The sequence below is a fragment of the Onychomys torridus genome, chromosome 9 (assembly GCF_903995425.1).
Source record: "Onychomys torridus chromosome 9, mOncTor1.1, whole genome shotgun sequence".
Lineage (NCBI taxonomy): Eukaryota > Metazoa > Chordata > Mammalia > Rodentia > Cricetidae > Onychomys > Onychomys torridus.
The window spans coordinates 21,031,720-21,056,558 of record NC_050451.1 but is presented as its reverse complement, the minus strand read 5'-3'; the positions used below and the strand labels follow the sequence as shown (position 1 = coordinate 21,056,558).

The following is a 24,839-nucleotide window of genomic DNA, read 5'->3' as shown; positions in this document are numbered from 1 at the left end:
ACCTGCATCTGTCATCCTGGAATCAAAAGTTAACTCTGAACTCTGTTCTCCTTTCCCGAAACAATGTGAAATGTGTGTGTGTGTGTGTGTGTGTGTGTGTGTGTGTGTGTGTGAGTGAGAGAGAGAGAGAGGGGGGGGGAGAGGGGGGGCTGGGAAGGAAGAGAGGAAGGGAGGGAGGGAGGGAGGGAGGGAGGATTCTAGGACAGCTCAGAAATTTCCTTGTGCCCTGCTTCTTCCAGGAAGAATATAAGGAGCACCTAAAGATATACAGTGTGTGGAAGTTTATCATAAATTAAAACCAGGGCCAAAGTTAAGATGAAAAATAAGGCCTGGGAGAGTTGGAGCAAGAAACCCCCAACAACATAGGCCAGTGGGGACATGTTTGCTTCTCAGATTTTCAGTGGTCCATTTGAGGAGGGACATTTGTGAGTCAAGCCCCATTTACCAGAATCTTGCTGATGTGGCCTTTTTTTTTTTTTTTTTTAATTTGTATTTTGTTTATAAATGGACTGTGATAACCAGTTACTAGAAACTCTAGGGGGAAAATGTCCCCTGTGATTTGGGCAGAGTTGCTGAGAAGAGAATGTCCTTCTATGATTCTTCATGGAGCCAGGCTCCCTATTGGTGAGCTGTGCTGTGGTACTTTGCTCACTGTCCTGAATGCCTGTGCAGATCTCTCACATCAGAGCTGGTCTTCTCTGGGACTCCCTCTGCCTGACAGATGTTGGACCACGACCACTGTCTCTTTACTTTCTGCCATGACAAGCCCTGGGCACTAACTTTGAAGAATGTTTTTCAAGCCCATGTAAGGGCTTCAAGCTCCTTCTGCTCTGCACTGCAAACCCCTTGATCATTACACGTCCACAACTTCTCACCATATCTGGTATGCTATGTGTCTTCAGCAGGTGTGTGGATGGGTGAACTTACTTCAGATGGCTTTCTAGACGGAAGAGTTGCCTGGGGACATAGCAGCCATTCATTCAACAGCTTCGCATTTGAATAGCTGCTATTTGTTGGTTTTGTGTGATGTACTAGGAACAAATGTAAGAACAGTGGCTATGACTCTATCTTCAGGGTGACTGAATTCAGGGAGGTGGGAGATGTGCAGACCAGGCAGCACACTTGACTGTGGTAAGTGCAGTGAGCAAGGGCCACTCCATTAGGAGGCCTGAGCAGTCTATAACCTGTGCCCTGGCCTGGAATCAAGAGCTCTGGCTTCATCTGACACAGTTGATCTGGGGTACTGGGTAGTGGGTGGCAGGGGTAGGGAAATTCCTGTGGTTTCTGAACTAATGTTGATTTCATCTGAAGGAGCTGATTGTATCAAAGTTCTTATTATCAAGTACCTGGGCTTTGTAAACAGAGCTTCCAAGTACCACTTGCCTCTGCAACTCTCTGAGTTGATTCTTAGCACTGGAAGCCTGACAGTCTGTGTGTAGGGGGAGCAGGAGGTGAGAGCTATATTCTTTTTTCCTTCAAGTGGCTTAGACATGTTTGCTCTGGGCTTGTTACCTTCTTTCTTGCAGACAGTTTTCTAGGATTTTGTCAATAACAAAGGACTTTGAAATTCCTTAGGCCTAGAAAACCTACTTTGTGTGTGTGTGTGTGTGTGTGTGTGTGTGTGTGTGTTCTGACAGTTCCTGTCTATCGTAAAAATGAACTTGTTGCTGTGACTTCATATCTAATGTCTTTTGGGTTATAAGCCCACATTTGGAAATCACCTAATTTGTAATGACAAACTTATTTACTTAGCAAATTTATGGTAGTGGTTACAAGGTTTATAAGCGTGTTTATAAAACTGTTAGGTCTGTGCCTGCACATAGCAAGTGCTGTGTAAACAGTAACTTGCTTAGCTCTCATAACCCAGAGTTACACACTGCTATTATTCCTTCTATTTTAATGACATGGAAACCAGCGTACACAGAGATTAAATAAATCCTCCAAGGTCACACTGTTAACTGACGGTGGATTCAAACCCACAGAACCTGATAGGGAGTGTGGTTTTATCACTAAACTTGGCTTGAATTCTTTTGGCCACTTGCTCACAAGGGGGCATAGATTGGGTGCTGGAACTGATATACAAAGGTCTTTTTTATAGAATGGAATGTTTACTGTCACTGTTTTGAAAACTCAGCTGAGGTTAGAAGATAGGAAGCATCTTGGGGTAGCTACTAAGCAATAACACTGTTATAAAGCATTTTCTTATCTACAGCCTGACAGGAAGTAAGGACAATCACCTTAACATAAGGAAATTGTGATCTTACATCGATTTCTGTACTCTAGCTTCTGCAGTTGTAATTGTGCACAATGAAATGATTTATTGAAAAATGGATCCCTTATTATGCTTTGCTTACTTCATGTTTAATAATTGATTATAGGACATATTTCATTCAGACTCTGGAAAAGACGGGACATGTTTTTTTCCCATTCTATACTCAATTTCATGTGGTACCAAAACCAAATCTCAGGATTGTCTCAATCATAGTGACTATTGGTGTGTGAATCCTGCTGACATGTAGAACTAGTGGGTTGATCTTGTAGCAGGAGCACAGGTACATTCTAGGTGTTCCAAACATGCATTGCGTTATGGTAAACTCAACATTTAAATCAGTGTTTAAGTATCGTTGTTCAAACTGAGCCACAGTGATGGGTTCTTGCCTGTGCTTGTCTGCTAAGCCCTTAGTGAACAGTGTGTACAATAGTGAATGCAGGTAGAGGAACACTCTTCCATGCAGTGTGTGCTATCTGGATGCAGACACTCTCTAGCTGCATATCTGCAGCACACAAGACACTTCAGAAATCTCTACTGGCCAGGCTCACCCCAGATCTGTATCCCTAGCCCTGGTTTAAGTGCCCAGGAAATATCACTGAACAAAAACATACATGTCAAAAAAATATATCGTGTCAAAATGAGACAGGCTGAGCATATATAACAGTGAGCTATGGCATGTGGCATTGTTAATGATGAAAAGGGCCCAAGCTTTGGAGCAAATGTTTAAGTTATAGATGTTTAAATCTTGGGAACTCCTTTCCCATTTACAAAGCTGTCATCTCAATTATTGATCTAATGGGAAAATTCTCATTTATTTGTCCCTCCCCTCTACCTCTCCCATTCTGTGACTTGTTTTATCATGTGTTGAATGAACCATAAAGACCATGAACTCTTTGTTTCCATTTCTGTAGCTTCCAGCCATTAACTTTGATAGTACCCAAAACAACATGACAAAGTCTGAGACTGCCATCAAGGCAGGGGGACACAGGGCTCGTGGTCAGTGGCATGAATCCACAGAAGCAGTTGAACTTGAAAATTTTAGGTAAGAAATCTCCCTTACTGTCAGAGCCTATTCAGGTTTGCTTATTTAAATGTATCACAGAAGTGAAAATTTAAAGTCTGAATATTTTTAGTTTAGTAATCTTAGTTAACATGGAAAGTATGCCCAGGGGAGGTATAAAGCCCAAGTAACAGGTTGACTGGGCAAGCATAGGTGGCTGTGTCCTGGGTGGTCTGGACATCTTGCAGACACAAAGGTCAACAGTTGACCACTGAGGAAGTAGCCCCAAGATGTTGACGTGGGTAGGTCCATCCCAAGCATGGTCTTAGCTTTTGTTGTGTTTCATGTTTCCGGTGATGAAAAGGCATAAAAAAACCTGTTGCTATGAACAGATGTGGTAGCTAAAGAAGATGTTAGTTGGGCTGGCAATATGGCTCAGTGGGTAAAGGGGATTGCCTGCCAGCAAACTTAACAGTCTGAGTTCAGTCCCTGGAACCCATGTGGAAGGAGAAAACTGACTTCTATTCTACACACACACACACACAGAGACAGACAGAGAGAGAGAGAGAGAGAGAGAGAGAGAGAGAGAGAGAGAGAGAGAGAAATATAATAAAGTTTTTTTGAAGATAGTAGTTTAAAAATCTGAGTTTCTCAATTGCAGAGACAGGGTCTTGGCTTAACCAAAGAGACTTAGTCTGTGTTTCTTTGTGTTGCTGTGTAGACCTTCTAGAAGCATGCATTCCTGTGGGCCACACCCTTTTTGTGTTGGTGTGTTCAGGTCGTTTGCTAGTAAGTTCTGTGTACACAAAGAACGGCTGAAATATCGGCATGGATGTTCTGGGAGGATCTTTTACTTGTTTGATTTAGCTTGTTTCTCCGACATTTTATGAACTTGAACCATTTCAGAAAAGTTGTATGAAAGTGGTGTTCATGTAATTTTACTCTATTTGGCTTTAATCTTAAAATTTTTATGTTTATTTAGTGTACATTTGTGCATGTGAGTGTGAGTAGGTACGTGCATGAGTGTGCGTGTGTGTGTGCGTGTGCGTGCGTGTGCGTGTGTGTGTGTGCGTGTGTGCGTGTGTGTGCGTGTGCATGTGTGTGTGTGTGCGTGTGCGTGTGTGTGCGTGTGCGTGTGCGTGCACGTGCGTGTGCGTGTGCGTGCGTGTGCGCGCGTGCGTGTGCGTGTGCGTGCGCGTGTGCGTGTGTGTGTGTGTGTGTGTGTGTGTAAGAAAACTTGTGGGGGCTGGTTCTTTTCTTCCACCATCTGAGTTTCTGAGATTGAGCTGGAGTCCTCAGTGTTGGTGGCCAGTACCCTTACTCAGTGAACTAGCTCCTCAGCCTCCAATTTCATTACGCATGATGAAAATAATCTGTCACAGTAGCAGTTTGACCCATTCGTGTAATGTCTTATACTCTCCAAGGTTTAAAGTAGAATGTTTTGGGAATATTTTTAATCTATTTGTTGGGCTGTAATATCAATACAAGAGACCGAATTTGGAATACAAAAATTTCTTAAACATATATACAAAACAGATAACAACAATGTATCAGTTGCTGGTCGAAGAAATGTAAATTGTCAGTAAATCCACATTAAGTACCAAGGACATCTGCTGAAATAGGTAAAACAGCTGCTGGTGTTAACAGCTGGAACAGCCAATGGAGGGTGGATGTATGGGTGGATCGTGAGTTTGAGCTTCCCTTGTGTGAAGAACAGCTGCATAGAGGAAAGCCCCAGAGCTGCCCCTCCCTTCTCTTCCTTCAGTTTCAGCTGGAAGTGCCTGGGGGTGGTGGTGGTAATCGAATTAATATGGTAAAATGAGACACAAATGTTTGAATGTAAGTTTTGAATTAAAATGTATTATTATTGTGTGTGAATGCATAGTGTGTGCGTTTATGTGTGTGTATGTGTGTGATCTTATGTGCCACAGTGCACATGTGGAGTTCAGAGGACAACTTTGTGGAAGAGTTTCTTCTCTCCTTCTACTTTTATGGGGCCCAAGGGTCTCTGGACTTGCTCAGCAAGCTTCTTCACTAGCTGAGCCGTCAGCTCTTGAGTGTCATCTTTATTATCAACTTCACTGTGAAGTCCCATGTAACAGTTGGTGCTTGCCCTTACTGATAAGTTGATCTTAAGACTCTCAGTATTTTGTCTCAATGCAGATGACCCTTGTTTTCATCAGTAACTTTGCTAACCCTAATGATGTTTATTATAAATAGTTTTCCTGTTTTGTTTTTTAAATTTTTATCTTAGTATAAACTACAAGAATGAGAGGAATTTCAGTAAACATCCACAGCATCAGTTATTTCAGGAGATCTTTACGGCTCTGGTGAGAAACAGACTCATATGCAGGTAAGGTTGTGCCACAAAGACAGACCTCTACCCAAGACAGGTGTGTTTCATGGATCCTGTATGGAAAACATGCTTCAAAGCAGTCTGCGAGGGAGCACAGTGCAGTATTTAAGAATATATATATATATGGCTTATTTATTTTTCATTAATTGTTATTACATATATGTGTGTTTGTATATAACTCATATGCACATACAAACACATAATAACAACTAAAGAAAAAGAAGTCAAAAATTTGAAAGAGAGCAGGGATAGGGTGGGATAGGTGGTACATGGGAAGGTTTTAGAGGGAGGAAATGTAAGGTGGAAATAATGTAATTATTTTATAATCTCAAAAATTGAAAGAAATTATTAAATGTATGTAAAAAAAAAAGAGAGAGAGGCTATGTGAATGGGGATGGATGAGTTGTCACTGTTCACTAGAATCACTTGTTGGATTCTGAATTTAGCGGAATTTGGTGACAGCTAAGATGTGGGAGAGCATTGTTTTCTTTAATATGCTTGTTTTGAGTGTGGATACTCAAGGAAGATTTATTGTGTAGTCCTTATGAAAAAGCCATTGATTAACACTGTAGACAACATGACAATACCCTTTGTGTTACACCTTTGCAGTTGACACAGTGACCAATTAAGCAGGCTCCCCCAGCCTGGACTTTGAAGAAAGAGAGTGAGCACGTACCTCCAGCCCACGCCCCATGTCCTGCTATGGGTGATTGATGGGCAATCCTAGGCTACACACCTAAGGGCCAGGACATTCTTGGGTGCTACAAATTTCAGAGTTGGGTAAGGGGTGGATTGAGTGGTGAGGTCTCCATTGTCCTTATCTCATATAATTTTGTTAGGATGCCAGGGCATCCTCTTCCCCTTACCTTATGTCTTTAGAACAATTACATCTCAGAGCTCTTTTGGTGTGGCTTCCTTGCCTCTTCCTTTGTGAACATCAGGGTTAATGTTGGATTAAAAGGCACAGATTCAACTTAGTCAAATTGGTGAGTGTAGATGAATTTCTTTTCTTTTTTTTTTTTTAAAGAGAATTCTTTTTTTAAAGGATTTATTTATTTAGTATACAGAAGAGGGCACCAGAGCTCATTACAGATGGTTGTGAGCCACCATGTGGTTGATGGGAATTGAAATCAGGACCTCTGGAAGAACAGTCAGTGCTCTTAACCTCTGAGCCATCTCTCTAGCCCTATAGATGAATTTCTAAGTGGTCTTATTAAATAAGAAACATGGAGCCAAATATAGGGGTGAAAGCCTTAGAGATTAGGGAAATAGTGATAACCACCAACCTTACCTCTCCAGCTCTGCAGGTACCATAAGTGGCTCCTTCCTGTCTAACCTGTGCCTTTATTGCCTTGCTGTTCTGCCCTCTCATAGGCTCTTAGTCCAGCTACCTCACTTCCTTGTCACTGCCTGTCTGTACAGACCTCCAAGTCTCTATGGTTGGTACTGGGATTAAAAGCGTGCATCAGCATGCTTGGCTGTTTCCTAGTATGTCTTTGAACACACAGAGACTCTGCCTGCCAAGTGATGGGATTAAGTGTGTGTGCTACCACTGCCTGACTTTTTATGTTAATGGCTTGCTATTTCCTCTGATCTCCAGGCAAACTTTATTTATTAACATACAAATAAAATATCACCACATTTTAGCACAAATAAAATATCACCACAAGATACTTTTTGCCAAGAGGGGATAAGGCAACCAAGGAGAAGGAAGATAAGATAAAATACCAAGGTGAATGCTGTGTGGTCCTTTTTTTCCTCAGCAAAAACAATTACCCATATTCTAATTCAAGAGGAAACATAAATATTTACAGTCAGACAACTAAAGACTGGATGAGATTGGTAGGTGAGAGCTTTAGACATTGGCCCAGTTCTGGATATAGATAAGACTGTACATATTTGAATATCAGTTTCACCCTGAAAGCATAATGATTAGGAACTGGACTTGAGTGGAGCATAGCTCCTGCCCTTTCCCTCTTTTCTGCCCAGTTACCAGTGTTGTTCCCCCACCTCTTTCACACTCCCCAGTTGTGTTTTCTTCCATGTGCTCAGACACCTCCTCCTAGGTTCTTCTAACTAACCTGTGGTTAGCCCCTGTTCTGCAACTAAACCTGTTCATCTAGAGTCAGCTGGGGAAAGCCCGCAAGTCTTTCACAGGAGTCCTGAAAGGAAGTATTGCCTGGACCTGAGGCAGGCTGCCTTGGATGCATGTCTACGTCCAGGAAAAATCCTTATCTTCCACTCTCTTTCTGCCCTAACATGATTTATCTGTAGTAAGTGTGATATTAGGAATAAATTCCTCTCATCTGCCTGGTCTCCAAGACCTGTTGTCATGAGGTTGTGCAGGGAATAACAGCTGTCACAGCATTAGCGGATTCTCTTTTGTGTGCCTGCTTCCTGCTGGTCTGTGTTTCTCTGATATATAGCTTCTATCTTACAAGGTGATTTAATTAGCTTGTGAAGTGAACTTGCACATGGGATTAGAGATGGGGGATTTCATGAAGTTAGTGAAACTGGTTTTGAACTGGTAGAATTTGATGCACAAGGCTGTGGCAGGATTGGGACACTGATATCTGAAGATGACAATATGGGCCACAAGAGTTGGATTTGGAATATTCAAGATTGAGGAGACTGGGGGAAATGACATATCACTCTAATGTGTTTATAAAAAGGAATCTCATTATGTTCTAAAAGCCAAAAGTGAGTTAAAGGATGTCAGGTCATATAATATGACAATTTTAATAAATATAACATGAAATTTTGTCAAAACTGTCAGAATGAATTCTGTGTTTGGCATGGTTACTAAATTAGGTGTTATTTCAAAGTGTGCTCATTTAGCAGGCCTTTCCTGGTGTCATTTATTCTAGAATAATGAGGACAGCTCCTCTTCCTTGCCTATGACTTTGTGGAAGTGAGCAGAACCAAGATATTCTGGTTTTATTAGAAGAGACCTGTCCAACTCATTTGATAGGATTGTCCAAAATACCTTTTACTTCCCCCAAGAAGATAAATTGTCATTCTTATTGTTATCATTTTACATCAAATTTCCCTAAGTATTTGCTACAAATTTGAAAGACTTCTAAAATGAGACTAGCAAATTTTTATGGAGGTATGCTTTATATACTAGAGGGAGTTTTATGTGCTAGAATATATCTGGCCAACCCATGACCATTTTTTAAAAAAAATTAAACTTTTAATGTTTGAGAATTTTATACATGGGTACCGTATTTTCATCATTTTTATCCCTCCCAACCCTTCTTGTGTCCTCTTCTATACCCCTTTCAAGTTCATGACGTCTTCTTCTGTGACTTTTATTGTTACACACACACACACACACACACACACACACACACACACACACACACCCTTCTGGGCCCATTCACTGTTCCTCTTTTGCACACATCTTTAGGGTTGACCACTTGGGATTGGATAACCTCATCAGGGACTTTCCTCTTGCAATGACTAACTCTCCCTCTCTTATTAGAAATTGACTTTTTAAACAATCAACTTTATAAAACTAAAATAATAATCATAAAGAAATCACTATAAAGTGTTCTGGGGATGTACTGGCTCTCCCTAGCCAAGAGTACTAATACTGTACTTGGTTACCAACAGGACTTGTGTTGTCCAAGTTCTCTTGATCTCCTGGCCCTCTACTTGGGCTGTGTATGCTCCTCACGGAGTGAGAGGACCACATGCCAGCATGCAGTGAGGGCCTCTTTATGGCGTTAGATCTTGAAACACATTGAGTTGATAGACAGAAGCTCATGGTGTGGTCTTACCATCTTGGTCATGAAGTGCGGTCTGCAGCTAGTACAGAGCTTCGTCCCTGGTCTCAGGCTGTGGCTTTCTGTACTTAACGCCCAGTTCTTCTCAAGAACCTCTTATTCCTTCTGAGCCTCTTTCATTTGCTCTGTGGTGCTGGTGATGAAACAGGACTGCATATGCTGATGCTGAGTATGTGTTGTGTTGCTAAGCCACACTCCAGCTTGTCAGTCTCATCTGTTGATGCTACCCCCTGCATCCCTGTGCTCAAGAGGGTCAGAGTGATGTACCCATTCTTCTCTTTCTTCCCAGCTTCTGCCGTGCCCCTGGGGTACCTCAAGCATAGCATCCTGCTTCTCTGTGAGCCCCACTTGTTCTAACCCCTCATGTAACCTGTCCCAGTCCTCCTCATTCTCATGACCCTAGGCTCTCTTCTTCCTTAGTATGCACTAACTTTCTGCAGACCAAAACCTGGTATTTTATCCCCAAACTTAGCCACTGAAGTTGGTTTTTATTGCCACTGTCATGGAACTTATTTTTCACTAAAGGGAATGGAACCTAAAGGCTTTATACAGGCTAGGCAAGTGCTCTATGACTGAGCTGTCCTCAGCCCTTGGTTTACTGAGGTTGGCCTTGTTGTGTACATGTAGCCCAGGTTGGTCTCAAATTCATGATTCTCTGTCTTAGCCTTGCAAGTTACAGGTGTGCACCACTATACACAGCTTTCTTACATTGTTAGTTCTCATATAATATTAAAGTTTTCCCTACACTTTAAATGTGTGCACACACATGCCTGATGCATGCATAAGCACACACATGCATGAACATATGCACATGCAGGCATGCACATGCATGCATGCAATTACACACACATACACATACACGTATACACACACACATACACACACATGAATACATGAACATATATGCACTCACATGCATGCACTCACACATGCACAAAAGTCATAACAATTATGGAGATGAAGTGGACTCTAAGAAGGCCAAGCTGGTGCCATGGGGTAGATGGGAGAGATGAGATTCGAAGAGGGTCTCAGCAGAGTCTGGGCTGGGATTCTTGTCCTGTGCCCCACTCATTCCCCAATTCCTTTCTTTGTTTTAATGAAAGGTTGGCACCAGGGCAAAGTATCTCTTTGATGAGTGTGTTCTCTCTGCTGTGTGCTGTGGCCTCTCATCCCAGAGGAGCCTGACAGGCAAGAAGCTGAATTGTTCTGCCTTCCCAGGGAAGAACTGCTTGTCCTTGGCCAACAGATCACCATGCAAAGCAACCATAACCTGGCCAGGATCATCATATCTGTGCGTGGCAGATGTGTTTACAATCTACATGAGCTATTGAGAGCCGGCAGTCCTGTCCCAGGAGCCACACTTTCACAGCTGACAGGTCATGTCTCCTCCCTTGCTCTCTCTGTCCTTCTCCACCTCTTTCCTTCTTCTCTCCTCTTCTTCTCTCCTCTCCCCTTTTCAGGGTCTCATTTTGTAGTTCAGGCTAACCTTGAACTCCTGATCCTGCCTCAGCTTCCAGGTGCTATGGTAGCAGACCTTGGCCACCAGGCCTGGCTTTACCAGTCTCTTGGTGCTTCTGCCCTGTTCCATCTTCCCTGTGGGCCTTGCTCCTCGTGGCTTCCTTGCTGTGAATCCACCTCTGTTTCTCATGTCAATGGGGAGACACTTCCTACTTTGTCATTAAAGGCATCATTTCTAAAACAGGACACTTGACTTTTCTATCAACCCATGAGAAAACCTCAGCTCCAGTCCCCATTGTCTCCTGAGCCAATACAGGCTGCTAGTGGTTCAGGTTTGCACAGTAGTAGGCTACCTGGGTTCCCTGCTTTCTCCATCTGGTTTTCCCTTACTTTGTTCTCAGTGTAGCTTCTAAAAGGATCCCTTCAAAGCCTCAGTCAGTTCATGTGAGTCCTTTTTTTTTTTTTTTTTAAAGCCTTCTAGTACCTTCCTAGACTATCCAAAGGCCAGATTTCCTGTTCCACAGGCCCTCAAGCTGTCTTCTGCCTTCTACCTGAGCGAGCTTCTGTTTTCTCACTCCTACTGCTTTCTGAAGAAACCCCAGGGCCTGAGCTGCAGGATTTTCTGCTATTTTGACACAGGCTTGCACAAAGCTCCTGTTCTCAGCTCATGTGGAGCTAATCTTACAAGAGAACCTCCCCTGACTATCCCAAAATAGCACCCTGCCCTAATGAACCCTGGTCCTGGTTGTTCTTTGCCATCGCCACTTGACAGATCTACAGTCTGGGCTTCTGTGCCATGTCCTTCAAAGGGGCCCCAGTTGAGCACAGGCCCAGGCCTTGCCCCGCTGTGCTCCAAGCCCACTCAGAACCAGGCTGATGGAGCATGGTGGTGAAGATGTGGAAGCGCTGTGACGTGTCCACAGCCCCCACATGGTTTTCTTCCTGGCTGGATGTGGGCTAGGCTTTGTGGGAGACACAGGATGAGCAAGGAGCATAGAGAAGTGAGAGAGGAGTCGTGTGGATTCCAGACAGTCCTCACATGTGTTCTTGTTTCTGTTAAATTTTCATGTAGTTTTACTTTTCCACTTATCCAGAATAAAAAAGGGTCATTTTAAGAATGAGGGTATTTATTTTGGAAGGTGGATTGTGTTTTTGGTGTGTGTTAAGGAAAGCAGTACACAGCATGAGAAAAGTGTTCATTGTGAGCTGAAATATGTTACAGGCAGGTGGGGCAATAGCCTCTCCAGATAAACACTATGTGTTGTCCACAATGGCAGCCTGTTATTTGGAGCACTCATGTCACACACATATGGGTGTCCTCCTCTCTGGAGAAAATAGAAACGCCCCCACCTTCTCCTTCTCAAACATTATGTGTGCAGTGACATTTGCCTTTTCTTTTGACACTGCTGGCAGAAAGTGGTGTCCTGGACAAGGGTGGTGGGAGCTGAACACACTGACTATATTAATAGCCCTGTGCAAGCTGTGGCATCAGTTCAGGCACCAGAGAGGTTAAATGCTTGCCCGCTTATGAATTTACACCTGTGTGGCTGCTGTGTTGAGACAGCCTCCAGGGAAGCACTGTCACTGCAGATACATGGATTTCCAGGGCTGCCTCCAAGGACCCATCTCCCGTTCCCATGGTCAATGTATCTGAAGAGTGCTTTCACCCATGTGCATGTGGAACCCCAGAGAAGGCACTTGCCTGCCAGAGTCAGTCAGATGAAGACACTGCTCTCCATCTGTGCCTATTTTCTGCATAGTTCTTTGGCTACACTAAGCCCTGCCTGTGTTTTCCAGTTCCCCTGACTCTTGGTGAGCAGAGGTGCATGAAATTCCCCACAGAGCCAGGGCTGCATCCCTGTGGCCCTTCTGTCCTCCTTGGAGTTCCAGGCCAGGAGCCAAGGAAGGTCTCCTTCTGAGGACATTCTCGAGGGGCAGAACCCAGGGACTCAGCCATCAGGAATCCTATTTACAATAGTAGGGGAATAGCTATGAGAAATATTAATAGTCTTGGGCTTCTGTCCCAAAACTGCAAAGCAAAACAAAACAAATGTGATTGGCCTGGAACAGAACTTTCAACTCAGACTATTCTGGATTCCCTCATTTGGTTAGATGCCATTAAGAATGAAAATTAAAGTCAACATTGGAGTTTTAGTTCATTTTCTTGAGGAATAAGGAGAAAAACAGAAAAGACCTTTTAATATGGAAAAATCCACAGGAAAGGTCACAGACTTTCCTGTGAAGACTGGCCATGGCTGACAAGAAGAATACCGTGCACATATTTGTAGCACAGATCCTGGCTTCCCCCTTGGATACTGAGATGTTGTTGGCGTTCAGTGACATCAGATGACCCATGGCTGTTGCAGCTGTTGTTCGCCTGGGGAGGGGGAGGGTCTTTGAGCTGTGCGCCTTTGCCCTGCACCCTCTTCAAAATAAGAGTATTAGAGTTATCATCATTTTGCAGGTGTCCTATAGTTTTCCATATTTTCACCAACGGAGAGTCTGAAGTATGATAAACCACAGTGCCATGGCCAGTAAGGCCTCATATGTGCTTGGCAAATGCTCTACACTGAGTTACAGCCTACATCTACTTAAAACACAACAGCCGCTTTTTAATTTAACATACAAAGTACTTGGTTTTACTCTGTCATTTTCATACTTTGTTCAAATTTGTTCTTTTACAAGCCCCCTTTCACTTATTTTGAGACAGTCTCACTAAGTTGCCCAGGTTGTCTTTAGGCTTGCTCTGTCCCTCAAATTTATAATCTCCCTGTCTCTACTTCCCACGTACCTGGATGACAGGTCTCTGCTTGGACAGCCCAAGGGTTGGCTGAGTTCTGATTTTATTTTTCCAAAGAAACTGGCTGTGGCCTGTGGCACAAGGGTCACCAGTAAAGTGACTGCACTGGAGAGGGCCATGCTGTTGTTGGTAGTGGCAAGGGGCAGCTGCCGGTAGCCTCGCTAGTGGTAGTGAGTGAGCGTAGCTCCCAGTGTGTGGTGGTCACAGGCCTTCCCTTATGCGTCTGTGTGCTGGGGGCATGGACTGCAGGGAGCACACAGACGTTCCAGGAATAAATCAGTGGGTCTAGTGCCCTGCCCACCTCTGTACCACCAGATGGAATGGATTGTGAGAGGTGTTTCCAGGGAATGGAGCTTCCACAGTTGTCTCCCTGACTCATTCACTCAGCTTCTAAATGTGCATGTTCAGGGGAAGAGTTGAACTCAGCGCTATAGAGAAGACAACCGGAATCTTATCTCTAGAGCCCAAGAATAGATTTAGGACAGGCCAGGGGACAGTTGGCATGGGTCTTCAACTCAGGGAAGTGTTCCATATGGCAGGGTGTTTACGGCATTATGACATTGCCTTATGCACAGCCAGGTGAATGGCATTGTTATCATAGTCTGAAAGAGTTCCTGCTCTTTCCCCACTTCCCTTGCCTGAGAATGAAATTATGGACCCTTTGTGTTTCAGGCTTTTGTTAATTCAGGTACAATGATTATTGTAGGACTAGCATGCAGGACAGTATGAGGCATGCGTCACCAGGCTGGACCTGCCCCCTCTGGACAATGCCTGGCTGTACTTGCAAATAGCAAGATCCGGGGAGGACAGTGCTTAGCAACCTTCTTCACCTGGGGAGGGTAGCGGGCTGTGCAGTGACTTCTTCACTAAACATGCTCTGTGGTTAGAACAGTAAAGGTAGTGGGAGTCCTGAGTTGGAGAGCTGCAGGAGGCTGCCATTGGGGAGCATCTTAGGCCCTGGCTCACAGACAGCCTGTCACAGGGCTGGAAGGGAACAGGGACTTGGCAGGAGGTGAGCTTAGAGGCATATGATAAGGCAGGTCCTGCAGAGCCTTGTGGGCAAGAGGATGGACTGTGAGACTTTCATTCTGAGGGGTTTGGGTGCTGCTGGGGAATTTGAAAAACAAGGTAGAGGCAAGGAAGGTACCTTTAATGTTTTAACACATTTACTACCAGCTTTAGCTGGACTCAGGAGGTTGAGTGATGAAGCATGTGCTCTCTGAGGCCCAGCTTGAAGGATAGAGACATTTGGCAGGGCAAGGGGGCTGGGGGTGGGACGCCCAGAGTAACTCAGGTTGTCTTCCTCTGTGCTAAGGAGGTGGGCGGCTGCTGTACTTCCGTTGTTGTAGCTGTTGTTCTGAGGAGGTCTCAGTGTAGCTCAGGCTGGCCTCAAACTCAGTGTATGGCCAAGGGTGACCTTAAACTCCGGGTCCTTCCCAGCTCTAGGCTCTTCAGTATCTACCTCCATGCCTGGCTCAGAAATGTGATGACGGGATAGGGAAGGATTCCTGTTGTTAGGCCAGGCTGGCCTTGAATTTAAGATCCTCCTTTTCCTCTTCAGCCTCCAGCGTTCTGGGATCTTAAGTTCAAGGCCAGCCTGAGTTATAGAGTGAAACTTGGGCAGTGGTGGCGCACGCCTTTAATCCCAGCACCCGGGAGGCAGAGCCAGGTGGATCTCTGTGAGTTCAAGGCCAGCCTGGTCTACAGAGTGAGTTCCAGGACAGTAACCAAAGCTACACAGGGAAACCGTGTCTTGAAAAAACAAAACAAAACCTGAAAAACTAGAGTGAAACTCCATCTCACAATGCTTGTTTGCTTGTTTATCTATTTGTTTTTGCTCTCTCTGTATATACATGCAACTTTTTCAGGTGGAAACTGGGCTCTTGGGACATTGACGCTTCTTAAGCTGGACCTAAGTACTGGAAGTTTTAACTCTTTGTTTTAGATTTAGGCACACTATGAAATATTACTAAGTTAGTGTGAGTACTCAGAACCAGATTTGTTTGGAGGGTCCTGTTACCAAAGAGATGAAGATGGTTTCCAGTGTTTTACTTAGTGTGGGTCAAGGCTAAAATACCAAGTTACAGATGAAGCTGAGATGGACCACTGGCCGGGTTCCTTCATAGCTGTGTGTGGTTTGTGAACTGTTTAAACACATTTGTTTTCTTCTTTCAGAGAGTGGGTTAATCGAGCTCCATCCATTCATTTTCTGAGAGTGTTAATTTGTCTGAGGCTGCTAATGAGGGATCCATGTTATCAGGTTGGTTGGAAAAAGTAAAACTGCTCTTCACTTATAACAAAAAATGAAATAATTAAATTAAAAACCCAGTGGGCTTTTCTTCGAGATGGACCATGTTAATGTCCTCTTCACAAGGCAGGACCTTCCAGATGTGGCACACAGCTCACCTGCTGTTGGAAAGGACTAGGAAGAAGTGATTTGCAGGCCGGTACATCTGCATGCTTATATTTAACCTATAAGGTTCAATGACTGAGTTCTGGTCTAGGTGTTTATTGCTACCAAACCTTCAAAGCCATTTCGAGTTTAAGGAGGTACACAGAAGTCCACACATTGAAGCATGTTTAAGGTCACGAGGCTCACCAGGGCAAAGCCAACAGTGACAAGAGGGGAGCTTACCACGTGACTCCAGAGGCAACCCATGGGAACAGCAGGGCTGCAGCCTGTTAGCTGCCAAGAACCCATCCCTTCCCAGCTCTCGGCTGGTAACTCTGAGCCCAGGAGAGCATAGGGCCTCCCTTCTATTAGTCTCAGGAGAGGGGCCTGCAGCTCGAATCTTTCCCTTTTATCACTGTTAGTTGGATGTGTCATCTCTAGTTTACAGCTTCTTACATTTTAATATGCACAGGAATCAATGGGGATCTCATAGGTACAGATTCATAGTCAGTAGGTGGGAACTGAGGTTCTTGATTCTACATTTCTTTTTAATGATTCATTTATACTTAAGTGCATATGTATGTGTCTCTTCTGAGTGTATGTTATATGTCTTCCTGTTCTTACAGAGGCTAGAAGAGGCGGTTCCCTGAAACTGAAGCTGCAGGTGGTTCTGAGCCACCTTGATAGAGGTGCTGGGAACCAAACTCTAGTCTCCTACAAGAGCAGCAAGTGCTCTTAACCACTGAGCCCTCTCTCCAGCCTCATTCTCCACTTCTAAAACAATTCCAGGAGATGCCGGGGATGATGAGCCACAGGGCCGTGGTTTGCTTTGAATAGGAAGGGCTTGGTCCTTTAGCAATTCGACTTTAAAGAACAGCCTACCCAAGGCATCTGGTTCAAAGCTTTCTTGCCTGGTGTGGAGGTAGGGAGGGAACGGCAGGTGCTGCTGTTTGCCAAGTCAACTGTGTTTCTGAAGCATCTAGAGATGTTTCTGATCAGGAGGTCTGTGGACAGGCAGTGACAGTCAGTTTCTCAGTAACAGTGAGGCTGCTGGCTGGGCTGACACGGCATGGGAGGCCTCATGGCGCCTCTGTTCAACCATGTTAACATCTCAAGCATGCCTGTTATCTGTACAGACTATTGGATTCTTTGCCTACCAAAGGATCTTGTTTTATGCTGAGTCGTTCCAAACTGCTGGGAAGCTCCTACCACCTAGGTTCTTATGGTAGATTCAATTCTCACTTAAGACAGAGCGTTCCCTTCCATTGCCCCAATCATCATTTTCCCCAAACTTAGCACTGAAACAAAATGCATCTCGCCTTGACTGGAGTTTTCTGGGGCTGCTGATCACTATATCTTACATTCTAAACCAGCTTTGTGTGGTTATTGTCACTTTAACCCTTTGCATGGGCTGTCAAGGTGTCCACCAAATGGCATTCTGTCCTGGTTGTCCACAGACCTGTGACTTCTGTGTACCTCCTTAAACTCGAAATGGTTTCAAAGGTTTGGTAGCAGTAAACACATAGACCAGAACTTAGTCATTGAACCTTACAGGTTAAGGATAAGCATGCAGATGTACCGGCCTGCAAATCACTTTTTCCTAGTCTTTTCCAACAGCAGGTGAGCTGTGTGCCACATCTGGAAGGTCCTGCCTTGTGAAGGGAACATTAACATGGTCCATCTTGAAGAGGTGCAAGAAGGTAGGACAGCTGCAAATATTTCAAATAACAAAGAAGAAAGGAGAAAAAGGCTCCCACCAGCATGGCTTGGGGCTCTTCTGTAAAACTCATGATGCAGTTTTGTAAGGACACAGGTAGGAGGAGTGGGCACGGAGTAGAGATGATCTGGAGCTGCACTCTAGACCTGCACACTGACAAGAGGGGAGCTAAATGCAGTGATGGCGAAGGCTTGCTGACATTCGCCGGAGGATGGTGCAGTAATCCCCACCACGGCCTTATGGCTGTGGCCAAGAATTCTTGGCAACTCAAAGCATTATACAACTGGCAGAGTGCACACTCTTTTGGTCAGGCCGGGAGCAGACGCTCGGGAGAATCCCCTTCTATGGAAAGACTGTCAACCAGGGACACTGACATAGTGTGTCAAAGTGCCATAAACAAAGTAATCACTGCGTTCCTTGCTTTAAAGAGGAGTGTGATCTACCTTCTGCCAATCAATCAAAGGCAACACAAAAAAGGCCATACTTTAAAAACAGATCAGCAGTAACCAATTTTCTCAGCAAACAAGGTATGCTGAGGTAAACCTTGTGTTGACGTCTTGTGAGCCTGAGAACGAGCTGTTCCTCCTTGAATCCTTTAATATTCTGCACATAGGGTTTTTATCCAAATAGAGACTTATCAGAGAGCAAATGTGGGGCTAGCATTGGTGAAGGGGAGCAGTCTGCACACCCTGGGCCTGGCAGGAAAAGTCAGCACATGCTTCTCCTTACATATACCGATCACATAGGTTGGCAGAAGGCAGCTCTGAAAAGTATGGTTCTCCCAACTCCATACCGTGCCTTACAGACGTCAACACATGGTTTATAGACTTGGCTGCTCACGTTCTGAGGCATAGGTGGATGTTGAATGGAGCTTCTCAACCACAACAAAGCTAGGGAAGAACAGAGAAGCCAAATAAGAGAGATACAGTTACTTGGAATTATTTGTAATTAGAGGATTTCAGTTGGATTTTTAAGGATAGGTGGGGTCCCCCACAGGATAAATGCTCACCTAAACTGATTGTAGGGATCTCTAACACATCGCTTGCTTGTCAGAGGCAAGAGCAGATCTTAAAAGTTCCCAAGCTGTAGTTACATTAGAGATGACGACAGAAGGAGGTGATGTTTCCTGCCCACTGGGCAGGAGGGCACAGCAGCACCACACTGTCATGTGGCTTTGCTGCTCTGCAAGACCTTCTTCTTCCCTAGCACCTGAGTGCTGTTCACTTCATTCTGTGTTTGAATCTTGTCTTCTCCAGAATGTTCTCTTCCTTGTCACCATCATAGCCTGTAGTTTCTGAGCTCCTCACTTTGCCACCCATCATTTGCTGCTGCTGCTTTTTGGCCACAAGTTCATATTTTTAGCCTTGGGCATTTCCCAAGTCTAATTTTCTTTTTTTTTCTGATGGTAGGAAGAAGTACAGAGAATGAGAATGGGAGGCAGGATCCAGTTCTGACCAAATGTTTTTTGTTTGTTTAGTTTTAGTTTTTGTTTTATAAAATCTCAACAAACATAATTTTATATTCATTAGCAATTTATCTTAAGTATGAAATGACACATACTAAATATTCTGTGTTTATGTGAGAATGTAGAACTTGAAGAAACAATAATGAATCATACAACTTAGTAATGGAGTCACTTGTAAAATATGTACCTCTTCTCCTCTAACATGCTCTATCTATTGCTTTTATTTTATTAGGAAATACTCCATAAATTGGGTGGGATTGAAGACCTAGCCCAGGTAAAATTGCTTCTATGGAAGCTGCTCTTGCCTTTACATTCTGGGTTAATTTCTGGATAAGGATTAAATAATCATGCAATGGTGGGCTTGGTGCCTGGTTCTCTCTAAATATTCACCCTTAATATGCTCAGGTTGGAGGTAAGTGTAGTAGCTGAGGGATTAGGATGCCTCCCTTGCTTGTCTTCAAAAGAAACAAAGGGGATTTACTTGTATTGGAGCTCAAGTCATGAGCTGCTAATGCTCAAAACAGCCAACAAACACGTGTCTGTGTTTGCTGCCTGCCAGGCAGAAGCAGATGGGGTTGGTAACTGTGGCTCTGAGACATGACACTCACAGGCAGAGAGTGATGGAAAATACTTTGTTCTTGCTAATTGGCCTCATTTACCCAGTCGGTGCAAATAAAAATAGTGTGAAAGGTTTCATTTTTTAATTTGCAGCATTTTAAATAAGTTAAAAAACTTTTAAAGTTTTAAAAGCTAATGATGACAAGAAAGACTATTGTCTTCATGATATGCATGGCCTGTCCAGTCCCTTCCCATGATGGGAAGAAGTATGACATCATTACGTTTTTCCCACACAAAACACCCAGTCTTCATTAAGTATTCATAAGTTGATGATACTATAAGGGATGACCCTGATTTTAGGTTTTTTTTTTTTTCATGAAAAAGAATTTTATAACAAACTACTTTATTAGCCTTGTGTCTTGTAGTATCTTAAATTATATTATGAGGAATGATAGACAGGTATATAGATAGATATGTGCTGAGCAACTACTCAGCAACTCGGGCTTATTAAGAGACCAAAACAGTTTCTGAATGGCCCAGTCTCACAAAAGCTACAGGAAGAAAGGTGATATTTATTTATTTATATTTTATTTTTATTAGTTTTATTTTTATTTTTTCTGGGTAAGAAAGCTAGGCCAACATGCTACCACCAACCATCATTCCAGCCCTTATGTTTACTTTTTTTGACTTTTGGGATGGATCTCACTATGAAGCCCAGGTTGCTGCAAACTTGCAGTCTTCTTGCCTCAGTCCCCTCTAGTAGCTAAATAACAGGTTTATACACACCCTGCTATTTTTATTTTATTTGCTTGTTTATCCTTATATGAGCAATAATCTCACCATGTAGCCCAGGCTGGATTAGAACTCCTGAATCATCTGCTTCAACCTATGACAACTGAATACAGTCAGATCCTGGGAAGGTGATCCATGTTCAGTTTTTAAAAAAGAATTTAATTGGAGATTTACCTCACTGAACAAAGTGAACTTCCATATGTTGTAGAGGAACTTATCACTTACCTAGTACTCCTGCTCTCTTATAATGTGTGTTTCTCCGAGTCTATTTCTTAGTTATTGACAGTAAGAAGTTATCAGATACCTTATTTCATTCCTATTACTAATTTTTGTATGTATGCTGGTTAAATATAATTTGAGAAATTATAAAATATTAATATATATAGTATGTTACAAACATTTCACTGCAAGGTAAATAAAAAAATCGAATTATCATGTATATTTTACATAAAGCACACCATGAACTAATTCAGTTACAAGTCATTTTTGGATTTTGAAGGATTTCAGAATTCCTTCAACTTTTTGGGCATTCAGGAAAAACTTGTGAAACATTAAGCCCAGTATCCTGCCCTTGAGTACAACAGGCCTGGGAGTACTGAGCAGCAGCTGGTTTCCCTCTTGTGCCATCTGGGGCTCCTCTTAAGCCCTGAACTCTTATTTCCTGTGCACTTTTGGTGCCAGCTTTCTGACCAGCTTGTTGGGTTGGTCTTTCAAACAGTACATGGAGATTGTGACCAACGAATACCTGGGCTACGCAGAGGAGCAACACTGTGTGGACAAGCTGGTCAACATGACGTGTAAGCATTGTTGCCAGGGACACAGCTAATTCTGTGGACTTTCTGGGAATGGAGTGTGATGTTCGCAGCAGGAGAAAAGGCATCTGCTGTTCTTACTGGTGTTTCACTCACATGGTGTGTGCATTTGCGCCAGCGGATGGATTAGCACAGGTCCCCAAATCTCCCCCGGCAGCTCTTCCTTTGGCAAGAACATTTGTTTCAGGAAAGAAGTCTTCCATATAAGCCACATCTGGTGAAGAGTTCTACCTTTTAATTTCTGTGAAAATGTCAGATTTTTGCCCCTAAAATTTGTGTAATAATTATGTCTAACTCAGAGAATTTGGACTATCCAGAGTCTGAAAAAGAAAACTGAGAACCTCACCTGGAGAGCAGCATGGAAGCTGTGGCCTGGACATGAGACATCTTAGCCATTCATTTGGTTTCTGTGGGAAGCTTAACCAGCTTCTCTTCCCACCTCTTCCCTTACTTCCCCTCTACCCACACCCCTCCACCTCAGAGCTCCTGCATCCCCACCTTCCTCTTTCCTCTCTCTGCCCTCCCCCTTCCAGTCCCTCTAGGTGTGGCAAGCCACAGGCTTCCTGCTGCTTGGGGTGCCAGCTCAAACCCTTTGTCTTTGTGTGGACAGACTGCTTTCCTGTGCTTGCTGTCTGGGCACACACTGGCTCATGTGCAGGGGAGATGCCAGGCCCAGAAAGTTACTTTTAAGGGCAGTTCTCTCAGTGCAGGAACCTTCCCAGGTTTCATGTCCTGGCTGACCTCCCTTGTCTTCATGAGCTGGGATATTTAGGAGCAAGGCCTCTTAAGTTCAGGGCCTTGAACTTGTAAAAAGGTTCAGGAGCTATTTAACTTTAAGTATAAGGGGATTTGCTTTTGTGCTATTTTCATATTTGTAATACTGGTTGAGCTTGTGGGTAGTTCCAAGAGTTGAAAGGTACGCCCTGTCCTCCACTGTTCCTTTTGTGGGTCTGTGTTTCTGTTTTTCCTTTCTCTATTTTCCCATCATATTTGAGGACCTGGGGTTCTATGACTACTGCCTCTTTCGACCTCTGGATCTCCCTTTGAATGATTTTCTTTAACAGATATTTTTCAAAAACTCGCTGCTGTGAAAGACCAAAGAGGATGGGTCACTGCGAGTGGAGCCCACAAGGTGAGTGGGCCCCCAAAGAGCTGGTTCTTGAGTTCCACACGACTCTGTGTGGCATCAGTTCCATGCCCAGGTTCAGAGCCTGATGGTCAAGCTACACATCATTAGAAGTCATAACACTATTCACCCAGCCTAAAATGATGACTTCTCATCTCCTTATGTTCTTTACGAACATAAGGAATAAATAACTGGCACAGTGTATGACAGCTTTTATTTTTCTATTCCATATAATGCAAGATGAGTGAATTAATGTTGTAAACAGAAGGTAGTTGTTTGCTGTTTATTTACAAATAAACAAATGAAAGTCATTAAATAAAAGACATGTACGTTTACATATAAACAAAGCCCATCTGTATTGTAGGGTTTTATTGGTTAGAATCGTATGAAATCACCATTGTCTGTAAGCCAAAGATAATTAGATATAGCAATTTTATATGATGCAGACTCACAGGTGGTATAGTATTACAAGCTTATGGGTCAAGGATTTACTTTAAGGGGAAGGAGATATGACTCAGAGAAAGAGCATTTGTTCAATATGCCTGGGGTCCTGGGCTCTGCATTTCCAGCAACACCACACACACCCACACATGTGCACGCTTGGACACACACACACACACACACACACACACACAGGCATGCAAGCATACAGGCATGTGCCTTAAAATAAATTGTTCTACTATTTAGCAGGCAGCTATGTAGAGCAGATTTCCATAACTTGTTGAGTCTTCCTATCCAGGAAGCAACTGTATGTATCAGAGCCTGAAATATGTTAACATACACTGCTTATGGTGTAGGGGTTGAGTCTAGGTGGTACACAGCAGTTTTCTCTTCAACAGACAGTGATTTCACTGCTGTTGCTTAAGATCTGACAAAAGTAACATGAAGTTGTTAGGTCGGCTTGGCAAAGATTTTAAAAATGATGTTTCTGAGATTGAAGTTTGTGAAACACATCAGGCATTAGTGGGGATGAGCACAGACCTGGAGAACGATAATAATGTCAACGGAAAGAAGTATAAAGGGTGCCCATGTGATGGAGACAAAACTCCATCCCAGCAGCCACTCCACACACTGTAGCTCTGACTGGAAGTGTTTGGCAAGAATGTTTTGGGGGATGGGAGGGGTCTGTATCTGAAACCTAGGAGGAAGAGAATTTACACCAATGAGGATTCAGGGACTGCATTATTCTCTAAAGAAAGCCATGAGGTAGAAAACAATTTGGCCCTAGTTATAAAAAAGTTATGTTTTATAGTGATTCTCAACCTGTGGGTCCCAACCCCCTTGAGGGGGTCGAACAACTCTTGCACAGGGTTGAATATCAGATATTTACTCCACAATTCATAATAGAATCAAAATTACAGTTATGAAATAGCAATGAAATAATTTTATGGTTGGGGGGTCACCACAACATGAAGAACTATATTGAAGGGTCTCAGCATTAGGAAGGTTGAGAACCTTCTTATATAGGCTTATAAAGACACTCAATACCACTTTAGTTGGTAACATTAGGAAGAAAAAAATAAGTAATTATAAAATAATATATACATTTTCCACTTGTGTACACATATTTTTTAACTGAGCAAAAGAAAAGAATCCAGAAAAAAATAGCAAAGAATCAGTGTCTGTGATCTTTAGGGACAGTGCACCATTCAAGAGGCTCCTAGGACTTCTGTAATTGTGTTTTCTCTTCCATTTCAGACATTAGTGAATTTACTTGGTGCCCGAGACACTAACGTCCTGTTGGGTACTCTTCTGGCCCTAGCTAGCTTAGCAGAGAGGTAAGTGTGGCTGCTACGGAAGAAGAGGTGGAAGACACACACACACACACACACTCACACACACACACACACACACACACACACACACACACACACACACGCTGATCTGTTGCCTGCTTGGTTAAAGCCTGGAGTGGAGGCACATGGGAAACAGGGTACGGTGAAGAGTCACATGGTTAGAAAGCATAATCTACATTAGGAGGGAAGGCCCTACAGTGGGGGACCCCCTGCTCTCAGGTGCCATCTGCTGTTTGAGGGAGCATCATTGATGGTTTCCCTTCCATTGGACACAACCACATTCCTGTGCCTGCTGAATCTCCCAGACCTCCTTTCTTCATTTTCACCTATATCCCCTGTAATACATAGGACATTTTCAATGATAAAATTAGGTTTTGAAAACCTGTCCTTCTATAGTGTCATTATTTTAAATGATAGAGCTCTAAATATACTTTTATGTCAATGAGCAGATCATTACGTTTTTGTGAATGGTATATGATTCCTAGTTTCTCTGTGTTCTTGCCTCAC

The 24,839-nt window shown here is 43.4% G+C and overlaps 1 protein-coding gene across 3 annotated transcripts in view; it reads left to right on the top strand.

Annotated features, from left to right (window-relative positions):
- Nek10 (NIMA related kinase 10) overlaps positions 1-24,839 on the top strand; it is a 189,933-nt gene that overhangs the window by 13,747 nt on the left and 151,347 nt on the right. For 2 of the 3 annotated variants that reach the window (XM_036198625.1, XM_036198624.1), the window contains 7 exons: positions 3,184-3,314; positions 5,527-5,625; positions 15,850-15,934; positions 19,481-19,522; positions 21,317-21,395; positions 22,475-22,542; positions 24,235-24,314. In XM_036198625.1, coding sequence (XP_036054518.1) covers positions 3,220-3,314; positions 5,527-5,625; positions 15,850-15,934; positions 19,481-19,522; positions 21,317-21,395; positions 22,475-22,542; positions 24,235-24,314 — 548 coding nt within the window. In that variant the 5' untranslated portion in view covers positions 3,184-3,219. The remainder of the gene's footprint in view (positions 1-3,183; positions 3,315-5,526; positions 5,626-15,849; positions 15,935-19,480; positions 19,523-21,316; positions 21,396-22,474; positions 22,543-24,234; positions 24,315-24,839) is intronic. The other variant, XM_036198626.1, reaches the window with a different exon arrangement.